Source organism: Salvia splendens, chromosome 9, assembly GCF_004379255.2.
Source record: "Salvia splendens isolate huo1 chromosome 9, SspV2, whole genome shotgun sequence".
NCBI lineage: Eukaryota > Viridiplantae > Streptophyta > Magnoliopsida > Lamiales > Lamiaceae > Salvia > Salvia splendens.
This window is the reverse complement of record NC_056040.1, coordinates 20,797,080-20,818,155: the sequence shown is the minus strand read 5'-3', so window position 1 is coordinate 20,818,155 and position 21,076 is coordinate 20,797,080. Positions and strand designations below refer to the sequence as shown.

The following is a 21,076-nucleotide window of genomic DNA, read 5'->3' as shown; positions in this document are numbered from 1 at the left end:
ACCGCTTCAAGGATCATCGTGGGATTCTTGCCACTGAAACCCGTAGTGTACATCCCTTTCCAGGTAGCGGGGCAGTTCTTCCACTCCCAATGTATACAATCTATGCTGCCTAGCATCCCCGGAAACCCGTGCTGAGTCCCGTGCATATCCAACAGAGCCTGACAATCTTCGGGGGTAGGCTTCCGAAGATACCTATCCACGAATATCTCCCTAACGCCATGAAAAAAATACTTTAGGCAATCGCGGGCAGTTGTCTCGCCGATGTGGAGGTACTCATCGAATATGTCAGTCGCGCCTCCGTATGCCAGCTGCCTGATTGCGGCAGTGCACTTCTGAATCGCAGTGTGGCCGGGTTTGCCAACCGCATCCTCCCGCACCCTGAAATACCCGTATCGACGCTCTAAAGTGCCCACGATACGTAGAAAGAGCGGACGATGCATCCTAAAACGTCCCCGGAACATGTTCTCCCCAAATCGTGGCTCCGGAGTGAAGTAATCCTCGTACAACCGACGGTGTGAAGCGAGGTGGTCCCGGGGTACTATAGATCGATGATGGATGGGTCGAGGTACCGCCGGCGCCAAGGCCGCCTGTATCTCCCTCTCCGCTGTCTCCCGCACACGTGCATGAATTCGCCTCATTATGTCATCATACCCCACCACTACCACCCACACCAAAGCCACTACCACTACCACTACCACTACCAGCCATTCTGGATATATAAAAGAAACGTAGAGAGAGAGATACTCGTTAATACAAGTGGTGCGAATGAAATGAAGTTCAATAAGCCGTATTTATAGAATTTTTGAAAAAAAAAAAATTCGGGACGTCCGCGCGGACGTCCGTGCGGTCAACGCAATGGCGGACGTCCCGGGAACGCCGAGGAACTCCGGTGTCCGCAGCGGACATCCGTATCCGCGTCACCGCTGCGCAATGGCGAACGTCCCGCGCGGAACTCCGGCATTCCGGCCGGACGTCCGCCGATACGGGCGCCATCGTGGATGCTCTAATTAAGTCCAATGTTTTAATTTGGCTATATAATTCATAGGATCCCACTAATGACTTTGAAATTAGTATAATAAATTATAAATTACTAGAGCCGGTTTCAGAGTCAAAATAAAATTAATAAAGCCGGTTATCGTCTCCATCGACTATATAATTTAAAATAGTGAATATATACATTTTTGGTTTTTCAAACCAAGAGTTCGAATAACCAGAATTTCAAATTTTGGATTGATAAAAAAAATTGGGAATTGCAAACAAAAGAAAATTCTAATTGAAATTTTTTTAACTACGTTCAAACGCTATGTCAAAGATCGCGGGCTTTGGGCTGTGAGCTTTGCTTCCAAGTATCTTAATACTCTCTCGTCTCATAACAAATATCTCACTTTTTTTTAGATTGTCACACTAAAAATATCATATTTTCATTTTGAAGTCCAAATTTGATCCTTTGCATTTGCTCTAAATATCTTTTAGGTCTTTTACCTTTTGGTTGATTGACTAAAATATTAAGTTTGTTACCTTTTGGTCCCAAACCATATGTTTTGGTCCAAAGCTAACTTTTTCCGTTAAACTTAACGGTCAAACGTGATTTGGCCAAATTAGTGACTTAATTAAAAATTTAATTAGTCAGATTAACCTAATTAATTTAATATTAAAATTTATAAATATTTTTTTACCTATAATAAATATCAACTTGCAATTTATAAAATATTTTATAAAAGTAAAATAAAAATAAAATTTATAAAATATTTTACCTATAATAAAAATTAAATTTGTGAATATTTTATAAATTTTAATTTTTAATTCTATTTTTATTATTGATAAAAAATATTTTATGAATTTTAATATTATTCAATTTTTGAATATTTTATTTATTTTTGTTAAAATAGTTTATAAATTTTAATATTTTTTATTATATGTATAAAATATTTTATGAATATAATATATTTTGATATAGGAAAAAAATATTTTATAAATTTTAATATTGAATTGGTTAGGTTAATCGGTTAATTAGATTTATAAATAAGTCATTAATTTGGTCAAATCACGTTTGACCGTTAAATTTAACGGAAAATGTTAACTTTGGACCAAAAGATAACAAACTTAATATAATGGACTAAATTTTTTTAAGCAAGTGTAAATGACCAAATTTGGACTTTAGTCTTTTATTTTTAAAAAAAATTCTCTCTCACAATAATATAAATATTATATTTTCTCTTTCTACATAAATCACAAAATAAAACCTTCTAAAATTCCATATGGTCCCACAAGTGTGACATCTTTTGTGGGGGACATAGGGAGTATGAGTTTTGGTTTTACACGTTAAATGCATTACCTAGTTAACCATATCACAAGCTTTGAGCTTTGCTCCTAACTGAGATCCCTTATGAATTCAGGAGATAGGGGCGGGGCGAATGTCGTAGTGTCGGCGCAGGAAGGAAGAGCTAAGAGGGAGGGATGGATGGATACGAGAAAGTCGTGAGGATGATTAGACTTTCCCAGCTAGTATTAAGATTATTGCAGTGGTCACAACACTTCTTCTGTCCACTTACAATAGACTGCGAAAAGTCCATGGGAGGACAGGATAGGACAAGCCAACTAGTACTACTCCATAATCTAAGCTGAAGCAGTAATGTTTCAATTAATGAGTAATTGCATTCCTTTCCTTTTAGGTATGATGCCATGATATTTGAAGCATTGTCTACTTAGGGCATCAGCAGTGGAGCGCCCTAAGGCGCACCATATGGCGCGTCACGTCATCAGTTTTATCCTCCTACCTCCCCACCTGCAGTGGGGCGCCCTAAGGCGCGCCACATCGTCATTTTTTTAATATTTACAAAATCCATATGAATTTTAAAAAACTAATAAATTAAAATATGAATTTCAAAAACTTCATTTCATTTAATAAAAATTAATACATTACAATGCGAATTAAAAAAAAACGCAAACTCAGCGACGGCGGTTACGAGCCAACACTTCTTCAATCATGTCGCTCATGAGCTGCGCATGATCCTGTTGGTTGCGCATTGATGTCTGTCTAGATAGAACCTCATTGAAGCCTAACGGTAACCCTCTATCGGGTGTCTCGGTCGACGTGCCGGACGAGCTAGATGCACGGTCATCTTCATTCCAATCGGTGATGCTTCCGCCTTCATTCTCGACTATCATGTTGTGCATGATTATGCACGCATATATGACATCGGCGATGACTTCCTTATACCAGGAACGAGCCGACCCTTTCACAATTGCCCACCGTGATTGGAGCACACCAAATGCCCGCTCGACATCCTTCCGCGCCGACTCCTGCTTTTGCGCAAATAAAACCCTCTTCTCACCAATTGGGCAGCTGATCGTCTTTAGGAAAACTGGCCACCGTGGGTATATGTCATCGGCCAAGTAGTACCCCATATGGTATTGCCGTCTGTTGGCAGTGAACTCGATGGCCGGGCCGTTGCCGTTACATTGCTCGGTGAAGAGGGTGGACGAGTTGAGGACGTTAATGTCGTTGTTCGACCCGGCTACGCCGAAGTAAGCATGCCAGATCCAGAGTCGATGGTCAGCGACGGCTTCGAGGATCATCGTCTGGTGGCTGCCCTTGTATCCACTTGTGAATTGGCCTCTCCACGCCGTCAGACAATTCTTCCACTGCCAGTGCATACAGTCGATGCTCCTGAGCATCCCAGGAAACCCGTGCGCCGTCTCGTGCATCTGCATCAGACCCTGGCAATCAGTGGCAGTCGGCTTGCGCAAATATGTTTCGCCATAGGCCTCTACTATCCCCCGACAAAAGCGCTTCAGACACTCGCGGCCTGTAGAATCCCCGCAGTGGAGGTACTCGTCAAAAAGGACCGCCGTGGTGCCGTATGCCAACTGACGAATAACAGTCGTGCACTTTTGCAATGGTGTAAGGCCGGGTTTGCCGATTCCGTCCTCCCGAAACGTGAAGTATTCATCACGTGAAGACAATGTCCGAACAATGATGAGAAAAAGGTACCACGACATTCTAAACCGGCGGCGAAAAACAGTCGTGCCCCATCGTGGTTGATCGGCAAAATAGTCTTCAACCAGACGTCTGTGAGCTTCCGGGTGGTCGCGTCGGACATACGTCCTATGTCGAATAGGCCTATGGACTTGCTCAGCCGCCGCTGCCGCCTCCTCCTCCTCGCGCTGCATTGCCGCATAGCATGCCGCCATGGCCTCTTCAACGGCTGCATCTAATGCTTCTGACGTCGAACTATCGGACTCAGACGAAGTAGAACTATTGGTGTCGTCGCCGAGAGATTCATTTTGGTTGGATGTTGAGAGAGAATATGTAAAGAGATAGTCGATATGTTCGTATGTACAAATGAATGAGAAACGAGATTTAAATAGAAAATTAAAAACGCGTGCCATCGTCCGCGTAGCCCACAGTGGGGCGGCCGATGGCCTATCGTCCGCGTAGGCCGCAATGGGGCAGACGATGGACATCGTCCACGCTATACTCCGCGCCCTTAGTATAGGGCGCGACGATCGTCCGCGGCCTATGTCACGCACCCGCAATGGGGCGGACGATGGCGGGCGCAGACGATGCGCGCCATCGGGCGTGCCATCGTCCGCCCCATTGCGGATGGCCTTAATGACCCAAATGAATCACTTCTTGGTACAATTTCTACTTATATTGAGGTTAGTCTCTGTTGTCATCTTTAATGATTTCTACGTCTACCAAAACTGCTTTAATATAGTATTATATTATGGCCTGAAATTGTACTTTTTGAGGATCTCTGAATGGGAATTAATGTTCTATCCTAAAGATGTGGTATGGACTATGGATCCATATTCCGTAGTTCGGTAAGGCTTCATTGAAAGTGTTGCAAGTTGCAATTTCAGAATTCATATTCTCGATGAATATATCTCAAAGAAGTAGGGGTTGCAATCACTCTATGCGCAAAACTAGATCTTAAAACAAAAACATAGAACAAAACATACGGACTGCATTTTTAGGTTTAGTTTTTGTTTAGGTCATTTTAATAAAGAATGACTTAAAATGATCTACAAATGTCATCAAACCCATATTTTTTTCGATGATCTAAAACTGATTAATAATGACATTTCATATTTTTAGTTAATTATCAACCATCAGATCAACTAATGCTAGGCACAACTTGAGCGACTTGAACTGCATCAACATTTCTGTATTAAAATGCATTTTTGTTTTAAACATTTTCCTATTGTTAAATTGATACTTGAGATTTTGTATTTAAATAAGAGCCACAATCTAAATTTGCACTTCATACTATTACGATACTCTTTACAACTTCAAACTCAAGCATGAGAATTTCTACCAAGTATGATCTGCCCACGTTTAATCATTCTCTACAAATTAAATGGAGTTTAATTTGAAAACCTTCATAGGCAATTATTTCATCTATCCTGGAATTTAAATTAATTTTGAGATTACTTTTATACCCAATGCAGTAGAGCTAAATAAGACAATTCAAACCACCTCACACAAAAAAAATAGATTGAACGTTAATAATCATCCTCGTACGAGCATGTATCAGTTGTCACTCTGTCGAAAAAAATTCCATAGTTTAGAGTCTATACATACCAAATTGACATTATAAGATGGCGTCCAACTAATGAGACAATAAAAATTAGATTGGACATTAGTATTCATCGTCATACGACCGTGTATTAGTTGTCACTCATCGAAAAAAATTTCCTAGTTTAGAGTCTATACATACCAAGTTGATATTATAAGATGGTGTGTCCAACTAATAATTTTTTAACAAGCGTAATCAACGGTAATACAGAAATTAAATAGTACATCAAAAATCTAGAAACTTTTCTTACTTTTTTTTGGAGTAATTTAAACTTTATTACATAATTAGTTAATTAATTATAACTTTTAACATTTTTAATAATGAAAAAAAATTTAAAGCATGAAAATAAAATATTAAAGATGGAGAAAAGTTCAATTTTATACGCTAATAATTTTTATTTTTAAGGTTTTTGTCCATATCAAAGCACTTCTTCAACAGCTGATAATAATTTTGAATTTCGCTTCAAAATTATTACGCTTATGTTAACTGTATTGGATGTGTATCTAACATGAATACATTTGCTCTGCAACTGAAACTATATCAGTCTAACTCCAACACTGCGTGAAGCAGAGAAATTTAGGAAGATTGAAGAAATGGGCGTAGCACAACAAATGGATTGCCGGAATTGGGAGGAAGATTCCTATAGAGATGTCATTTTGCAAGAGAGAGAAACCCTTTCTCGGACCGTTTTCCGCACCGCCTATGCTCCAAACCCTAATTCCAATCCCAATTCCGACCATGTCGTCACCGCCTCCAGCGACGGCTCCGTCGCCGCTTACTCCATTTCTGCCTGCCTCGTAATTCACTTTCTTCATGTCTCGTGTTTCTTAACTACAATTAAGTTTCATTCTGTCAATTTTGGGCCGTGCAGGAGATGGGCTGCGGAAGCTCCAGGAATCGAAAGTGAGTCTGATTTCTCTTTATGCGCTGGTGATCATTGTTTATGCGTTATGGATTAATTTAAGGAATTTGACTCTTGTTTTGTGTGAAGTTGGTTAGCTGCAGAGCCAGAGTTTCTGATTCGAGGGCACGATGGTCCAGCTTATGATGTTAAATTTTATGACGATTCTTTGGTACTGAGGTAATTATTCTTGTCGCAACAACACTTTGCCTTGCATTTCAACTTGCTGGGAGTGGAGTAGAATAGGGTGCACACTGGCTTCTGTTTTCAAGTTCTGTTTGGCTATATATAATGTGACCAATCAAGATCATTTTTTTGCATTTGTGCTGATATATAGTTGTGGTGATGATGGCCGGATTCGAGGGTGGAAATGGAATGAAATATTAGAAAGCAAGGAATCCGAGCAAGGTAATTTTTCTTTTAGATCTAAATATGCATCATGTATTGATCCCTAGCCACAGAATCATTCTAGCACCATGCCTCTTTGTTCAACACCTTGAGTATCTCTTGTTTATAACTGATTATTCATTTATTATTTCGCAGGAGACAAGATGAAGCCAGTACTTGACTTGGTGAATCCTCAACATAAGTTAGTTATCTTATTTAAAAATTAAGTTCTAAGATGTCTCTGGGAAGCTTTCTTTTATTTTCCTTTCCTTTACTTATCTTATTCTTCTCCCTCCCTCTGCTTGAAGACAAGCAGACCTTAATAGTGCAGCCAAACCAACCTGCTAATCAAAATCAGCTTGTATAACCCTGACCTGTTCCCAAAAAAAGCTAACCCATCAACCACGGTTGAATTTGTGATTGTCACTTTTTTTCTTCTTAATTTCCTACTGCCGTGTCCATCTGTTTTTGCTTATTATGTTTGTATTGAGAAGTAGTGCAGCTTCTAGAGTATTGAAACTGTTAGTTTTCTTTATTTTGCTTTTTTGATTCTTAACTCTTTTCTTTCAAATTTCAATAAATTATGTTTTTTTTATCAATAACCTCCTTGTGTTACTTTGTTCGCTTGCAGAGGTCCTTGGGGTGCCCTTTCTCCAATACCAGAAAACAATGCTATTGCAGTAGACTCTCAGGTTTGAATTACTCTTCCTGCTTTTAGATCGAATGCTGCACCTGCATGCCTTATTAATTACGCTGCATTGACATGATTAGGTTTGTTTTATTTATTTGTGGTTCTAGCCCTTTAGGTGAAGATAACAGAAATAAATGTCAGTCATAATTATAATAATTTGTTCAATTACTTTGTTATTGGTGACTGGTGTTTCCCATCCCATACACATTATTTCAGATTAATTGAACAATTAGATACTTCTAACTTCCACTAACTGCATCAGCAGTTAATTCAGATATTGGAAAACTTATTTGCTGTAACGTTATGCTTGCCTTATATTTATTTAAATGTTATCTGGTAGTATTGGTTTATACAAATGAGAACTGAGACTAGTACAGCCTTCTAACTACCCAGATACTACTGTCTTAGATAGTACTAATACAATGTTAATTTGATGACATTTCTCATTGGTTGTAGAGTGGATCTATATATGCAGCTGCTGGTGATTCTTGTGCATATTGTTGGGATATGGTACAGAATTTCTTGATGCTATTTATTTATAAAAATTAAACTTGAAAGGCTACTTTATTAACCTCTGATGTGCCAATCAGGAGAAATCCCAGGTCAAGATGGTTTTTAAAGGCCATTCAAACTATCTACATTGTATCGTTTCATGCAATTCGAGTAGTCAGGTCACGAGTTCTCTTCTTTGTTTGCTGCCCCTTTATAACCTTTGATGGATTGGTTTCAGCTCTCCTGTCCCTTCTTACTTGCTCTCTCTACTTTTTTTTCTTTCTGATTTGCTATCAACTTTTCATTCTGTAATTTTTCCTTACAGATGGAAACTAATAGAATGATTAAGAATGAGAGAGAAAACAAAGAGTTTAATTGGAGCTCTAGAGGGTAATAATTTTTCAAGGAAATGTAGCTGATGGAAAAGTATATAGTGTAGTGGCTGCGGCTCACAGATTGAACTAAGAAGCTTTAAGGTTGAAATCCAAAATAAAATTCTCTTGAAGGAGGAAGGGGATCTCCATTTAATCCAAAAGTTTTCTTTAAAATTCTGTAATTGAGTTCTGAGTATTATTTTACCCTTTTGCATTTCAGATTATTACTGGTTCAGAAGATGGCACAGCACGGATATGGGGTATGTTACAACTGTATTACTATTTACTAATTACTCTGGCTAACTGAGCATCTCTGCTTTCTTATGGGTTATAATTTTTTGTTGGGTCCTGTTGTACTTGATTTATTTATCAAATGATTTGACATTACTGAGCAATGTCTTGTGTCATAGATTGCAAGAGTGGGAAGTGTATTCAAGTAATTAATCCAGAAAAAGTAGGCTCAGGCGGTTCCTTTCCTTGTGTTAGCTGTATTGCTCTTGATTCTAGTGAGAGTTGGTTGGTAAGAGCGGCTGAGCACATTGTGTACTTATATCTTCTTTCCTTTCACTGCTGTATTTGACATGTCAGCACATTATTAAATCATGCAATTGAGTATGTACACACATCTATAAGATCTCCAGGGAACATAATTTTGTTTATAATGCGAAAAACATCTATGTTTAGCCAGTTTTTATCTAGTTGTGGCCTAATAATTTGAACGCACTTCCTGAACCCTGAACCAAGAATATAAACATCTACTTCTGAAATCAGTGAATGAAATTATTGGAAAAGATTTATGTAGAGATTCATTTACATTATTTGCAATCCCGTGTATTACCAAGGATAGATTCTTTTCCTTTAGCTTGTAGTTTGAAAACTTTGAAATTATTTCTGAAATCGTGCTGGTGAATGCAACAATGCCGACTATGAATACCACCTCCCTCTCTCTCCTTTTTCTCCTACCATTATATATGTCATTTATATCTGTATGTTTGCAGGTTTGTGGAAAGGGCCAGTCTTTATCAGTTTGGAATCTTCCTGCCCGTGAATGTGTCTCAGTTGCTAGAACTCAGGCTTCTGTCCAAGATGTTCTATTTGACGAAAATCAAGTGAGGTCTTGTAAACTTCCGTACTATTTTACCCATTCTTCCTTGTTAATGAAAGCTCATAGTTCATGATCCAGAGCTCAAAATTATATTTCAGGCTCAGCTATCTACTCCTAGTGTGATTGTTATTCTCATGATATTTCTAGATATATAGATGATTGTTATTTGTGGTTGTATTTCATTTAAATAGAAACTTAGAGTTAGGAATTACCCACCTGCTCTTGTTTTATCTGCAGGCAGAAATCCAAATGTCTCTCAACCTATAACTGCTCAAACTGACAATCTTTATGAATAAAATTAGATGTCTTTGTACATAGGTGATTGTTATTTGTGGTTGTTACCTTATACCATTCTGGTATTGGATGGACAGTGCATGATCTGTAGTTGCTATATAATGTGTGGCTTGTCTGTGCATTGTGATGCCTTGTAGTTATGGAATTTTACTTGTGAAAACGGTTATAGTTTCTCTATTGCCCCGCCAGTGTTGAACAGTCCTATTTCTAGGAAGTTGTTTCATTTCATCTTTAGCTTCTGCTTTAGATTCATCTGCCTTACATGACAATGTCGTTTGTCAGATTGTAGCTGTTGGGTCAGAACCACTGCTCACACGATTAAACATGAATGGGGATATTATTTCACAGATCGAGTGTGCTCCAACATCTGCATTTTCCGTTTCTTTGCACCCTTCGGGGGTAGGTTCTGTTCTTATATATCCTTTGTAATTGAATCTATGTATGATGATAAACAGCATAATAATCTCCTGCTCACTTCCCGTACATGTTTCTTTTTCTTTCCCAGGTAGCAGCGGTATCTGGTTATGGAGCGCTCGTCGACATGATCTCACAATTCGGGAGCCACTTGTGTACGTTTCGCTGTAGGGGGCTATAAGTTGAGTATCATATTCATGGCCTTCGTCCTTCTTTGTCAACATGAGATTTAATTTGTGAGTGTCATTTTTCTTTTTCATTTGATCAAATACTAGACGATAAATCTTTCACAAAAGTTTAGCCCCCATTGTTAAGTTTACTAGACGAAAAATCGTTCATTTTACTTTTTGTATTCCAAAAACTTTCTTCTTTTCGCAATCTGACTTCATTCCATTGAACTTTACTTTTTATTTTTCCACTTTTTTTATGTAAACTAAATTGAGAGAGTATATGATTTAAAGGGGAAATTTTAGCCTTTTATTTTAACTAGCGTGTAAACCCATCGAATGATTGTGTGCTGTGATTCATAATAACTTTAATTATTTTTTTGGTCATTGCATATACTTAATCTTCACTTAAAATTATTTAACTAAATAATTAAAATTAAAATAAATTAGTGGTATAGTTCCAACGATATTAATCTCAATTATTTTTAAATGATAGTAATTATTTGTTGGAGGTCATTTTATATGATGATATTTCCAGAAAAGTACGATCTGAAATTTAAGGTTTTTATATAGAATAGTTATAAATTTGATGTAAGATAATATGATGAACGGCTGGTGTGCTGCCACCATTTACTTGATATTAGATCATTTCACTCAATTAAGATGATATATTTACTATATTTTTAGTACTCCTGTTAAATATGCAAAAGAAAAGTGGTAATACAAAAGTTGGACTTATACTCCACTAACTAATTTTCTCATTTTTCTTTCACAAAATCAAATAATTTTTTAATATAAAGTATATTCTCAAGAATCATATTCGGATATTCCCCTAATAACATTACTTTCTTAGCAAAGAACGGGTCTCACGACTTTGCTATACGAACATGAGTTGCATGATACTGCTCATGCTAGTTTACCTCTCATATTATTGATATTGGTTTGATAATTGCCATTTGTGGTTTATTTTGGAGTAAAGGCAAAAAATGGTCTTAAACATATGACGATTTTACGATTTTGGTCAAGAACATTATCTTTTGAATTATTGAGTTCTGAACAAATAAAAATGGATCAGATTTGATCCATTTTTGACGGAACCGGTTATTTTAACAGTCAACGCTAGTTAAATGGGATTCGACTAGATTAGTATTTCTAATTAATTTATTTAATATTTGTACAATAATTCCAGCTGAATCCCACCCTTCATCTTCTTTTTTCATCTCCTCCATAACCACACCGCCGCTGCCGCCATCACGGCGAGGACACGGAAACTGCTTCCGCCTCCGCCACCGTTGTTTGTGAAGTACGTGGATAAAACCTCGTTCGCTCAGCCGTCACCGCCGAGGATGATTTGCTCCGGTCGAGGTAGAGTGTTGACAATTAGGGATAATAGCTTGTGGTACAACGAGGGGAAATTGAAGCATGTGCCGCAGTGGCTGCCTGCGGTCGATGTGTGCGTAGAGGTGGAGGAGAAGAGGCAAGGGGAAGTGAAGTGGGGGGAGAGTTTGGAAAGGAAAGAGGCGGCGAATCCAGTGAGATGACGAAGTTGAAAAGGGAATGCTATGATGAAGATCTGGAACAAGTTTTGGTGAAGTGAGGGAAAGTCAGATTCAAAATTGGGAATGTTAGAAAATTGAAGTGTAACACTGACGTCCAATGGCGATGGAAGCAGCGGAGGGGATGAAGAAGACGATGGCCACTAAGAAACATTGAATTTGCTATTGGAGTTGAAAGATAGAAGAAACGCATAAGTAGTTTACTGAATCGGGCTTTTTAGAGTTAATTAAACACTTTCTCCTATCTTATGTATGAACGGCCAGGAATTGGATGACCTCTCCGTGATGGCGGAGGCGGCGACAGCGGCGGTGTTGGCTACAGGCGCCGTGAGGGCAATGGTGGCTACGGAGGTGGTGTGGTGGTGGTTATGGAGGAGATGAAAGAAGAAGATGAAGTGTGGGATTCTGGAATGTTTACAAGTATTAAATATATTAAGGCTACGTTTGGTAGCTATGTCATGTTTCGACTAGACATGATAAAATTTAAGATAGTTATCATAGTTTCAATTAGTTTAGTTATCTTGATTGGGTGTTTGATAGCTTAAGATAACTATGAGTTATTTTATTTAAGTGTTTGGTATATAAGTTATAAAAAATGATAAAACTATAATGGTCAAAATTAACCTCACTAATTTAAGTTAATAATTAAAGTACCCTTGAAGAATAATTGCTACTCCATCTCTCTTCTACGACTCTCTCTCTACTGTACTTAACCAAATTCCCAATATTCCACAATCTCCATCTTCCTCAACTCTCTGTACTATACTTCTCCAAATTTCCAATATACTAAAATCACCATCTTCCTCAATCTCTCTCTACTGTACTTCTCCAATTTCCAAATATCCCAAAATCACCATTTTCCTCAATCTCCTCTTCACGGACCAGCGATTCTCCATGGCGCCACCACGCCGCCTTCCCTCTCCCTTCTCCCTCGTCTCCCTCTCCCAATATCCCTCTTTTTTTCTGGCGATCTGTGCCGCTGCTGGAACCCATCGCCGTAACACCTCGGTTCGCGCTGTCTACCATCTCGCTCAGAACCCATCGCCTCTGGCCGTCGTCTCCGTCACACTGCGGTCCCGTCACTTCGCCGCACGCGTCGGCAGTCCGTCGCTCTCTATTTCGGCATCGATCAACTTCTCCCCCAATTCCAAAGTTTAGATTTTTACTCCTGCTCAGATAAATCTTGAAGAATAATTGCAAAATTTTTAACCTTTGATTCAAAAATAGTCAGCGGAAAAGATACATAAACGGAATCGTCGAATTTCGTCGTCCGAAGGGAGGCAGATTGAGAAAAATGAAAGGAGAGAGACAATAGCGATTTTGAGAAGAGGAAAAATATGGAGGCACGTTTATATTTTGTTTAAGGATAGAAAAATTGATGGGTAAAAATGTATTTTACTAAAATTAACTAGGTATCCTGATATATAATATAGTAAAATTGGGGGTTACATATATGGTTGAAACATAGATTTTTCAGTGGGCTTTGTGCGGGCCGGATATAAAACACGGGGCTATTCAAATAAGTAACATTGCTACCAAATGCACAAATAAACCCATATTACTCTTCTTATCTAACTGTAACATAGCTACCAAACGTAGCCTAACTAGAAATACTAATCTAGTCAAATCTCATTTAATTAGCGTTGATGGTTAAAATAAACAGTTCTGTTAAAAATGGACCAAATCTGATCCGTTTTTATTTGGTCAGGACTCAATAATTCAAAAGATAATGTTCTGGATCAAAATCGTAAAATCGTCATATGTTTAGGACTACTTTTGGCCTTTACTATTTATTTTGACTGTAGATTTTTACTTTTACCAAATTACTTCCTCCATTTTATGTTAATTGAGTCATTTTTATATTTTTGATAAAAAGTAACCATCTCTTAATTTTCTCTTTTACTTTATTCATGATCCACTTAATACACTATTCTCAATCTCCATGTTGAAAAAAAGCGTCTCAATTAACAAGGAAGGAAGTATGATTTTGTATACTAGCTTTATAAGTATACGATTGTAAAGTGAATTTTAAACTATTGATTTATTTTTTTACAACTAATCAAGCTTCCGGTTAGCTTAAAATATGATTTATATAGAGAGAGGTTGATGAGGTGTATAGAACATGAGAAATGAGATGAAAGAGTATACACCGAATGATTTTTTATTTAATAAGTAGTATAATATATAATATCGTTTTGTTGCCTACAATATTACTTTTGTTTTGACATTTGATAGTTCCATGTAAATACATTATCAGGTCATATCAGCACTCAAATCGGATTTGATTTGTTGTAATATCAAAATAAATTAATTCATTAATTGATGGATAAATTTTAAAATATTGATAGTAAAAAGCAGAATTTGGAAAGAAATGACTACATTAAAAATAATGAATTTGTGTAAATGTTGAGACATTTGAAACCAACTATTATTAATTTTTTAGTAAAGGTCAATTTTAGAGGTCAATTTTAGTGCTAATTATATGATAAAAATACAAATTGATTCAAAATATTAACTTTTTGAAAATCAGGTCCATAACAAATAAAAATGTAGCCGAAGCAGTCCTTTTTTTTACTGTTCCGTAAAAAACTAATGGTCAACACTAATTGCACAGTAGCATGGCCGTAACTTTTTTTACGGAACCATAACAAAAAGGACCATTCCGATAAGAATTTCATTTATTATGGACCTGTTTTTCAAAAAGTAAATGTTTTAGATTAAATTCGTATTTTGGTCGTATGTTTATGATTGAAATAATTTTTTTTATGTCTAAAATAAAAATTGAATATATTTTTTTCAAATTAACAGCCCAAGGATATTGTGCCTTGATCCAATTACTGTTGGCCCAATCTTATTGTCTATAATCTAAAGTTGGCAAATTGCATCTAGACATTACACGACAATATGCAACTGTATCTACACTAAGTGGCATACTTCATTTAATTTTCATTGGAATTGAGGCAAATGAAATTACTCAAATATTCTTCTCTCTCTTAGCTATTTCACTCTACAATTTCCCTCCACTCTCCACCCTCATTGTGTACCTCATCTTTGCAAAATCTTTTAAATTTCTCTCGCCCATTTCATTCTGCATCTTCAAACTGCTTCTTCTTTCAATTGACGGAACAGATAAAAGGTGAGTTTGGGTATATGATCACCTGCATGTATATATTTGCTTGTGTTTGCTTTGTGAAAATCGTCTCCTGTTGTAGTTTCTGTCTGCTTGTTTGGGGTTGTATGAGTATGCAAATTCACAATCTCGTCCGTTTCTAGGGTTTTGTTTGATATTCCAGCAATTTACTTTTTTTTACCTGGCTTATTAACTCTTTCTATAGCATAAATTCAATAATGATATGGTGCTAGTTTTGCTCTGAGTTGGCATCCTGTGTTTAATGACCTGAATATTAGCAAACTAATTGTTTAGATAGGGACAGCCATAAAATGGTATGCAGTATAATTACAGATTTTGTAAAATTTCAAGGAGTTCCCTTTTAGTTTAACATTCTGGCTCCTTAAGATCGATAGTTGTGTAAATCTGTTACTATTAAGTGTATGTTTTTTTAAGATAGTTAGGAGCAGGGCGGAGCCAGGGATTCAACTTAGGAGGGGCAAAAATGTACGTGAGGAAATTTTAAGGAGTAGAGAATAGGCATTTGCCCCTCTTAGAGGTCAGGTGGCTCTGCCACTAGTTAGGAGTTTGGAATTGAATTGAATGTTACTATTTGATATCTGTACCTGTGGTTGAAGTTTCAAGTCTGTTTCTGCATGATGATAAGTTACAAGCAGGGCATTGAGTTCAATGCTACCTCTGAAGAATATTTTAACTCCAATTTTGTTTTGTCCACTAAATGTACCATGTTATGTAAATGCCAGAACAGCATGCATGATTATATCGTTTTAATTTCGTTTGGATGTATTTGATTGTTTTGCCACGTGGCACTGATGGTTTCATGAATGCTATCAAGCTGCCCCAGTGAGAGTTTGAGATAATGTACTGTGGCTCTGTTTCATCAATCATATTAGGAATTATGAAAGCTTAAACCTCAAGGTTATACAAGCAGATTTCCATTTTTTTCCTGCATTTGTCTTAGGCTGTGGAATTCCACTTGTATCTTTTTCTTTATATCTAACTGGGATTTATCGAAGTTGTGTTTTAACTTATTGGTACCAAGCTTTACCCATAACTATTTTTTCTGAGAACATTACCCATAACTATTACATGTGTGTGTTTACTATGGAGTATTGTTTTATAAAAAGGGTCAATTTGGTTGCAGGTCCAAGCACTCAAGCTATATTGTTTGGGGTATTTCACTGCTAGACAATCTTGTATCTTTATATTATCAATGGAATGCAACAAAGATGAGGCTATCCGGGCCAGGGAACTGGCTGAGATGAAAATGAAAAACAATGACTTTGAGGGGGCTCAGAAAATTGCACTGAAGGCACAGAATCTTTACCCAGAACTTGAGAATATTACCCAGCTGCTTAGCATCTGTGATGTTCATTGTGCAGCAAAAAAAATGGTGTCTGGATCTGAAAAGGACTGGTATGGACTTCTTCAAGCTGCAAAGTTCTCTGATGAGATGACAATCAAGAAACAATATAGGCGGCTTGCTCTTTTTCTCCATCCTGATAAGAATCGATTTCCTGGTGCAGAGTCTGCTTTTAAGTTGATCTGTGAAGCAAATGCTGTGCTTTCAGACCCCCAAAAGAAGTTTTTATATGATCAGAAGATCAGGGTAATGGTTAGATCTGCTAAAGTAGTTCCTCCACATCATCACTTAAATAAAACTTCTCAGTTTAACGATCAATGTGGACCTGAGATCAAAGTTACCAATGGTTTTCGCAGTACGAATCCACATCAAACCACACAGTCGAGCTTTTCTGCCAGGCAGGAAGTGTTCTGCACAAGTTGCCCATTTTGTTGTTTTAAGTACCAATTAGATAGAAAACATGTGAACACAACATTGTGCTGCCCGAAATGCTTAAATAATTTTAGTGTTTTTGAAACTGGTGCTCAAGGTTCTCAGAACGGGATACCAACTTATGGTGGAAGTAAACAGGGTGTTCAAAATGGCATGGGATATTCGGCATCGCAAATGGCATCTCAGTGGTGTGCCAACAAGCAAACAGTTCGACCCCAACCAAGTTTTCGGACAGAAACTATTTTCAAAGATAAGGGGGTAGAAAGAGCTGCAAATGTCAATGGAGAATTGAAGGCCAAAAGAAGCGGAAAGGAAGATCGGACAGGCAGTGGTGATCGAAATAATAGGAAAGATGGCAACAGAAAGAACAAAAGGAAGGGAAGAAGAAGGGGTTCAGATTCTTCAGAATCTAGTGAGAGTTACGACACCTCCAGTGAATCTGACCTAGAAGATGTCAATGATGTTGCAACTGATCCAGATTCTGGACCTACTAATGTCCATTTTCCACGAAGATCATCTCGAAAAAGGCAGAATGTGTCCTACAATGAAGGTGCTGGTGATGATGATGTTGCTGTTCCTAGGTCTTGCAAGAGATCTAAAGGGAACAAGTTACCAGAAGATAATGGTTTGAATGGAGAATCTGTGAAGCATGAGAATCAAAATGGTTTACATGCTGATTCAGAATTTTCTGAGTCTGAGAGTAAAGAAACAGGATCTGATACTGACATAGAAGTCGAGACAAAGGAAAAAGGCGGTTGTACGCCAAACATTGGTGCTGATGCGGTTGAAACTGATATGGACTCTGACTGGGATGCAAATTCAGGTGATGATTCGGATAAGGATGAATTTGAATATGATGATCCAGAGTTCAGTGATTTTGATAAGGATCGTAATGCCAACTGTTTTGCTGTTGACCAGTATTGGGCTTGTTATGATTCAGTTGATGGCATGCCAAGATATTATGCAAAGGTGAAGAAGGTACAACTCTCTCCGTTTGAGTTGTCCGTCACGTGGTTAGAAGCTGATCCTGCAGATGACACTCAGAAGAAATGGATAGATGAAGATTTACCTGTTGGTTGTGGTGCTTTTAGGCTTGGCAAAGTTCAAAAAATGCCAAGTAGACTCATATTTTCTCAGCAAGTGCCCTGTGAGAAGGGTAAGAGAGGTTCTTTATACATATATCCTAGACAAGGGGAAGTTTGGGCTGTATTTAAGGACTGGGATTTGAGCTGGAGCTCCCAGCCTGCTAGGCATGGAAAGTACAAATATGAAATTGTTGAGGTGCTATCGGATTTTAATACTTTGTCTGGTGCAAGAGTTTGTTACTTAGATAAAGTTGAAGGATTTGTGAGCCTTTTCCAGAGAACTAGCCAGAGCACGACCGAATCTTTTATGATAAGGCCCGATGAAATGTACAGATTCTCACACTGTATTCGTTCTTACAAAATGACAGGCTCTGAAAGGGAAGGAGTGCCCGTTGGCTCTTTTGAACTTGATCCTTCAGCCTTACCTCTGAATCCAGATCACTTGTGCTACCCCGCCAAATCAAAGATGGGAACTGTTAACATGGAGCCAGGAGTTGATTATGCTCCACCAAAGTCTGGTAAAGGAAAAAGTCATGTTGTGGGATCTAATACGGAGCTGTTTGTGGATCTGGAGTCCTCTGATGGGTAGATTTAAGAAGTTCAGAGGTCCCCCCAGGAGAGATGAACTCCATCAGGAAATATAAATATTGGAATAGAAACCATGAGGCATTCACCTATTGATGAAAAGCAAGTTGTCTTGAATGATAGAGGACTATTAGTGATGTTGTTAGAGCTGCCTTGAGATCACAAGGATGAGAGCATACTTTTTTTGTTAGCTTCGCAGGTGAGATATGGAGTATCATTTTGAATCAGAATGTTGATAATGTAATTGAAATTATATTTTTTACCTACCTCTACTCTTTCCTGATTTTTGTAGTTGCTGTCTTCTGTTCTAAAGCAGAGTTCTTTATTCTCTGTTTATGTCTTCTTTTGAGATCTCTTCAATTAAATTAGCTTCAACCCTTATTCTCTGATTAATGTGTATTACACATTGCATTGTTTGCTGTTTTTTTGGAAGGTCTTAAGTGAGATAGGTTGTCTCATTGTATGGCTGAGCTCAATAGTGCTTTGCAAAGTAAATACACATTTGTTTTTTGTTAAAACGTCTTCTCATGTGATGGAGAAGGAAAAAAAAAAGGTTCCGCCTCAATATGAATAAGCTTTTTGTCACTAAATTGGGTATAAAATGACATTTTATGTTAAAATGGAAAGTTAATTTGATTTCCAAAAAAATTTTAAATTCAAAATTTCAAGAATTTAAGAAAATAAAACAATTTTATATGTAAAAATATTTTAAAGAATTATTGAATTTATAAGTTTGGAAAATTTGGAAAGATTAAATATTTTTTACGGTTTTATTTGAATCATCAAATTTATGAATTAATTTTAATTAAAAAAATTGGGAATTGTTGAAAATAAAGATGAAAGTTACAATTCTGAGTTGTGTTTCTACACAACCCAAATTGACACCTTGTTGGAGAGCGCCATACTTCCTCCGCCGCGAGTCTGCTGCCGTCTTCTCTCACTAGGCTATTGGTGTGCCCCCATTAAGAGGCTTGAAGAACCTAGTTTTTCCCATTTTCGATTCTTTCGAAATTAGGTAAGAACGTCACCTTTCTATCGTTAGATTGTTTCTTATGTATGAAATCGATGGAGGAAGAAAGGAACGAATGGTTCCTTCTTTTAAGGCTGGAGGAATTCATTTTTTTTCTTGTTTTGACGGTGAATTTAGCTTCCCGGAGATAAAACAGGACTGTAATACAAAAAATAAAATTTAAAATAATCCAACTTTGAAGTGGATTTGAGATTAGCCGACAAATAGGGCTTCGCGGTTGGGTCTTTTACTCTGCCTGATCTTGCTTAAATTGAATGACTCTGTCTCTCTCATTCATGGCTACTGTTTGAAGAAATTGATAGGAATAACTTGCATCCCAGCATGTGATATGATACTTAAATATAAGAGATTGAGTTTGTTTATATACAGATCAAAGGATATTTCAATGTGGATTGGAAAAGTGTAATTTTTTCTGGACCTTGTAATTGCTTGTTTGGTTTGAGTTCCCCTCTATTTACAAATTTATGGTGATGCTTGTTTGATCAAATTCATACTTCCATAGATGATACTTCAGTAAGTTTCTGGCTATATAGACGGAATGGCTCCTCCCAACATGAATACACATTCGTAGCTTGGTTTTGTTGAAGAATGGTGTGCTTGTAGAGTTTTAGGGTGGGAGTTTGAAGATACTGTTATCTTGTTTTTCCTTGACTCTTTTGGTGTTCTGTGTAGGTTGTGTTAGCATGTTGAGACTAGCTTGCCGCAAGTTATGTGCTCGTGTGGATGGAGGATGTGAAATCCGGTCATTATCACAGATATGCGGTTTCCACTCTGCTCAGGTGAGTTTGTAGCTTTTCATTCATCATTTTAGTCCATCTCTATTGCAAACCTATTCCATTTTGTTCAACTGGCTATCCTAAAACACTGAAGAATATCAATAGATATCGTTTCTAATCTTAGGAATTTATTCTTGCAGCCGTCTTTGGCGCCAAGAAGCTTTTTTGGTGTCGAAGATTTTCTAGATGACGATAGTAGCAGGCCATACACTTATCAAAAAGAAAAGAAGTCGAGAAATCCAAACAAGCACGTATCCTTCAAACAGCGTACCGTTGCTTACATGGAACCGTTTACCCTTGACGTGTTCATCTCAAAGCGGTTCGTCTCTGCTTCAATCACCCACAGAGTGACATGCAAGCAGGTTGCTGTTGCTGGTACAAACTCGAAAGATATCAAGGCTGCACTGAGATCACGATCCGACATACCTGCTTGTTTGGCAATAGGTCAGATTTTGGCCGATAGGGCGAGAGAAGCTGACGTGTATACAGCTTCTTATACCCCCAGGGAAAGGGATAAGTTTGAAGGGAAAATAAGGGCAGTTGTTCAGTCCCTTATTGACAATGGCATTGATGTCAAAATCTATCTTGATTGATCATTTTTTCAAGTCTTGGTTTTGTCAAAACTATTCTCAAAATTGTTAACAACGCTGTGATGAGTTTTTCATTGTGCACCATCATCGATGGCTCTCTCTAATTGTTGTTACTTACAAAT

The 21,076-nt window shown here is 37.6% G+C and overlaps 3 protein-coding genes across 5 annotated transcripts; all 3 read left to right on the top strand.

Moving 5' to 3' along the window:
• The first annotated feature begins 6,027 nt into the window (after nt 1-6,027).
• LOC121746473 (THO complex subunit 6-like) lies at nt 6,028-10,618 on the top strand. 3 transcript variants are annotated; one of them, XR_006039043.1, is made up of 13 exons: nt 6,028-6,379; nt 6,454-6,485; nt 6,574-6,663; nt 6,821-6,891; nt 7,027-7,072; nt 7,502-7,562; nt 8,018-8,071; nt 8,152-8,232; nt 8,648-8,687; nt 8,838-8,947; nt 9,426-9,541; nt 10,109-10,225; nt 10,332-10,363. XR_006039043.1 is itself a non-coding variant. In XM_042140313.1 (13 exons), the coding sequence occupies exons 1-13, from the start codon at nt 6,176-6,178 to the stop codon at nt 10,419-10,421; spliced, it is 1,038 nt and encodes a 345-aa protein (XP_041996247.1). In that variant the 5' UTR covers nt 6,029-6,175; the 3' UTR covers nt 10,422-10,618. The 3 variants fall into 3 exon arrangements, 2 of the variants coding, with proteins under 2 accessions (XP_041996247.1, XP_041996245.1); XM_042140313.1 differs by having other exon boundaries at nt 6,029-6,379; nt 8,152-8,163; nt 9,426-9,536; nt 10,332-10,618; XM_042140311.1 differs by having other exon boundaries at nt 6,031-6,379; nt 9,426-9,536; nt 10,332-10,618.
• Nucleotides 10,619-14,936: 4,318 nt separating this feature from the next.
• LOC121746506 lies at nt 14,937-18,870 on the top strand. Its single transcript, XM_042140373.1, has 2 exons — nt 14,937-15,099; nt 16,238-18,870. Exon 2 carries the CDS (start codon nt 16,307-16,309, stop codon nt 18,560-18,562), a length of 2,256 nt encoding a protein of 751 aa, XP_041996307.1. The 5' UTR covers nt 14,937-15,099; nt 16,238-16,306; the 3' UTR covers nt 18,563-18,870.
• Nucleotides 18,871-19,430: 560 nt separating this feature from the next.
• LOC121747072 lies at nt 19,431-21,041 on the top strand. Its single transcript, XM_042141051.1, has 3 exons — nt 19,431-19,573; nt 20,261-20,367; nt 20,505-21,041. Exons 2-3 carry the CDS (start codon nt 20,272-20,274, stop codon nt 20,955-20,957), a joined length of 549 nt encoding a protein of 182 aa, XP_041996985.1. The 5' UTR covers nt 19,431-19,573; nt 20,261-20,271; the 3' UTR covers nt 20,958-21,041.
• The last annotated feature ends 35 nt before the right edge of the window (nt 21,042-21,076 follow it).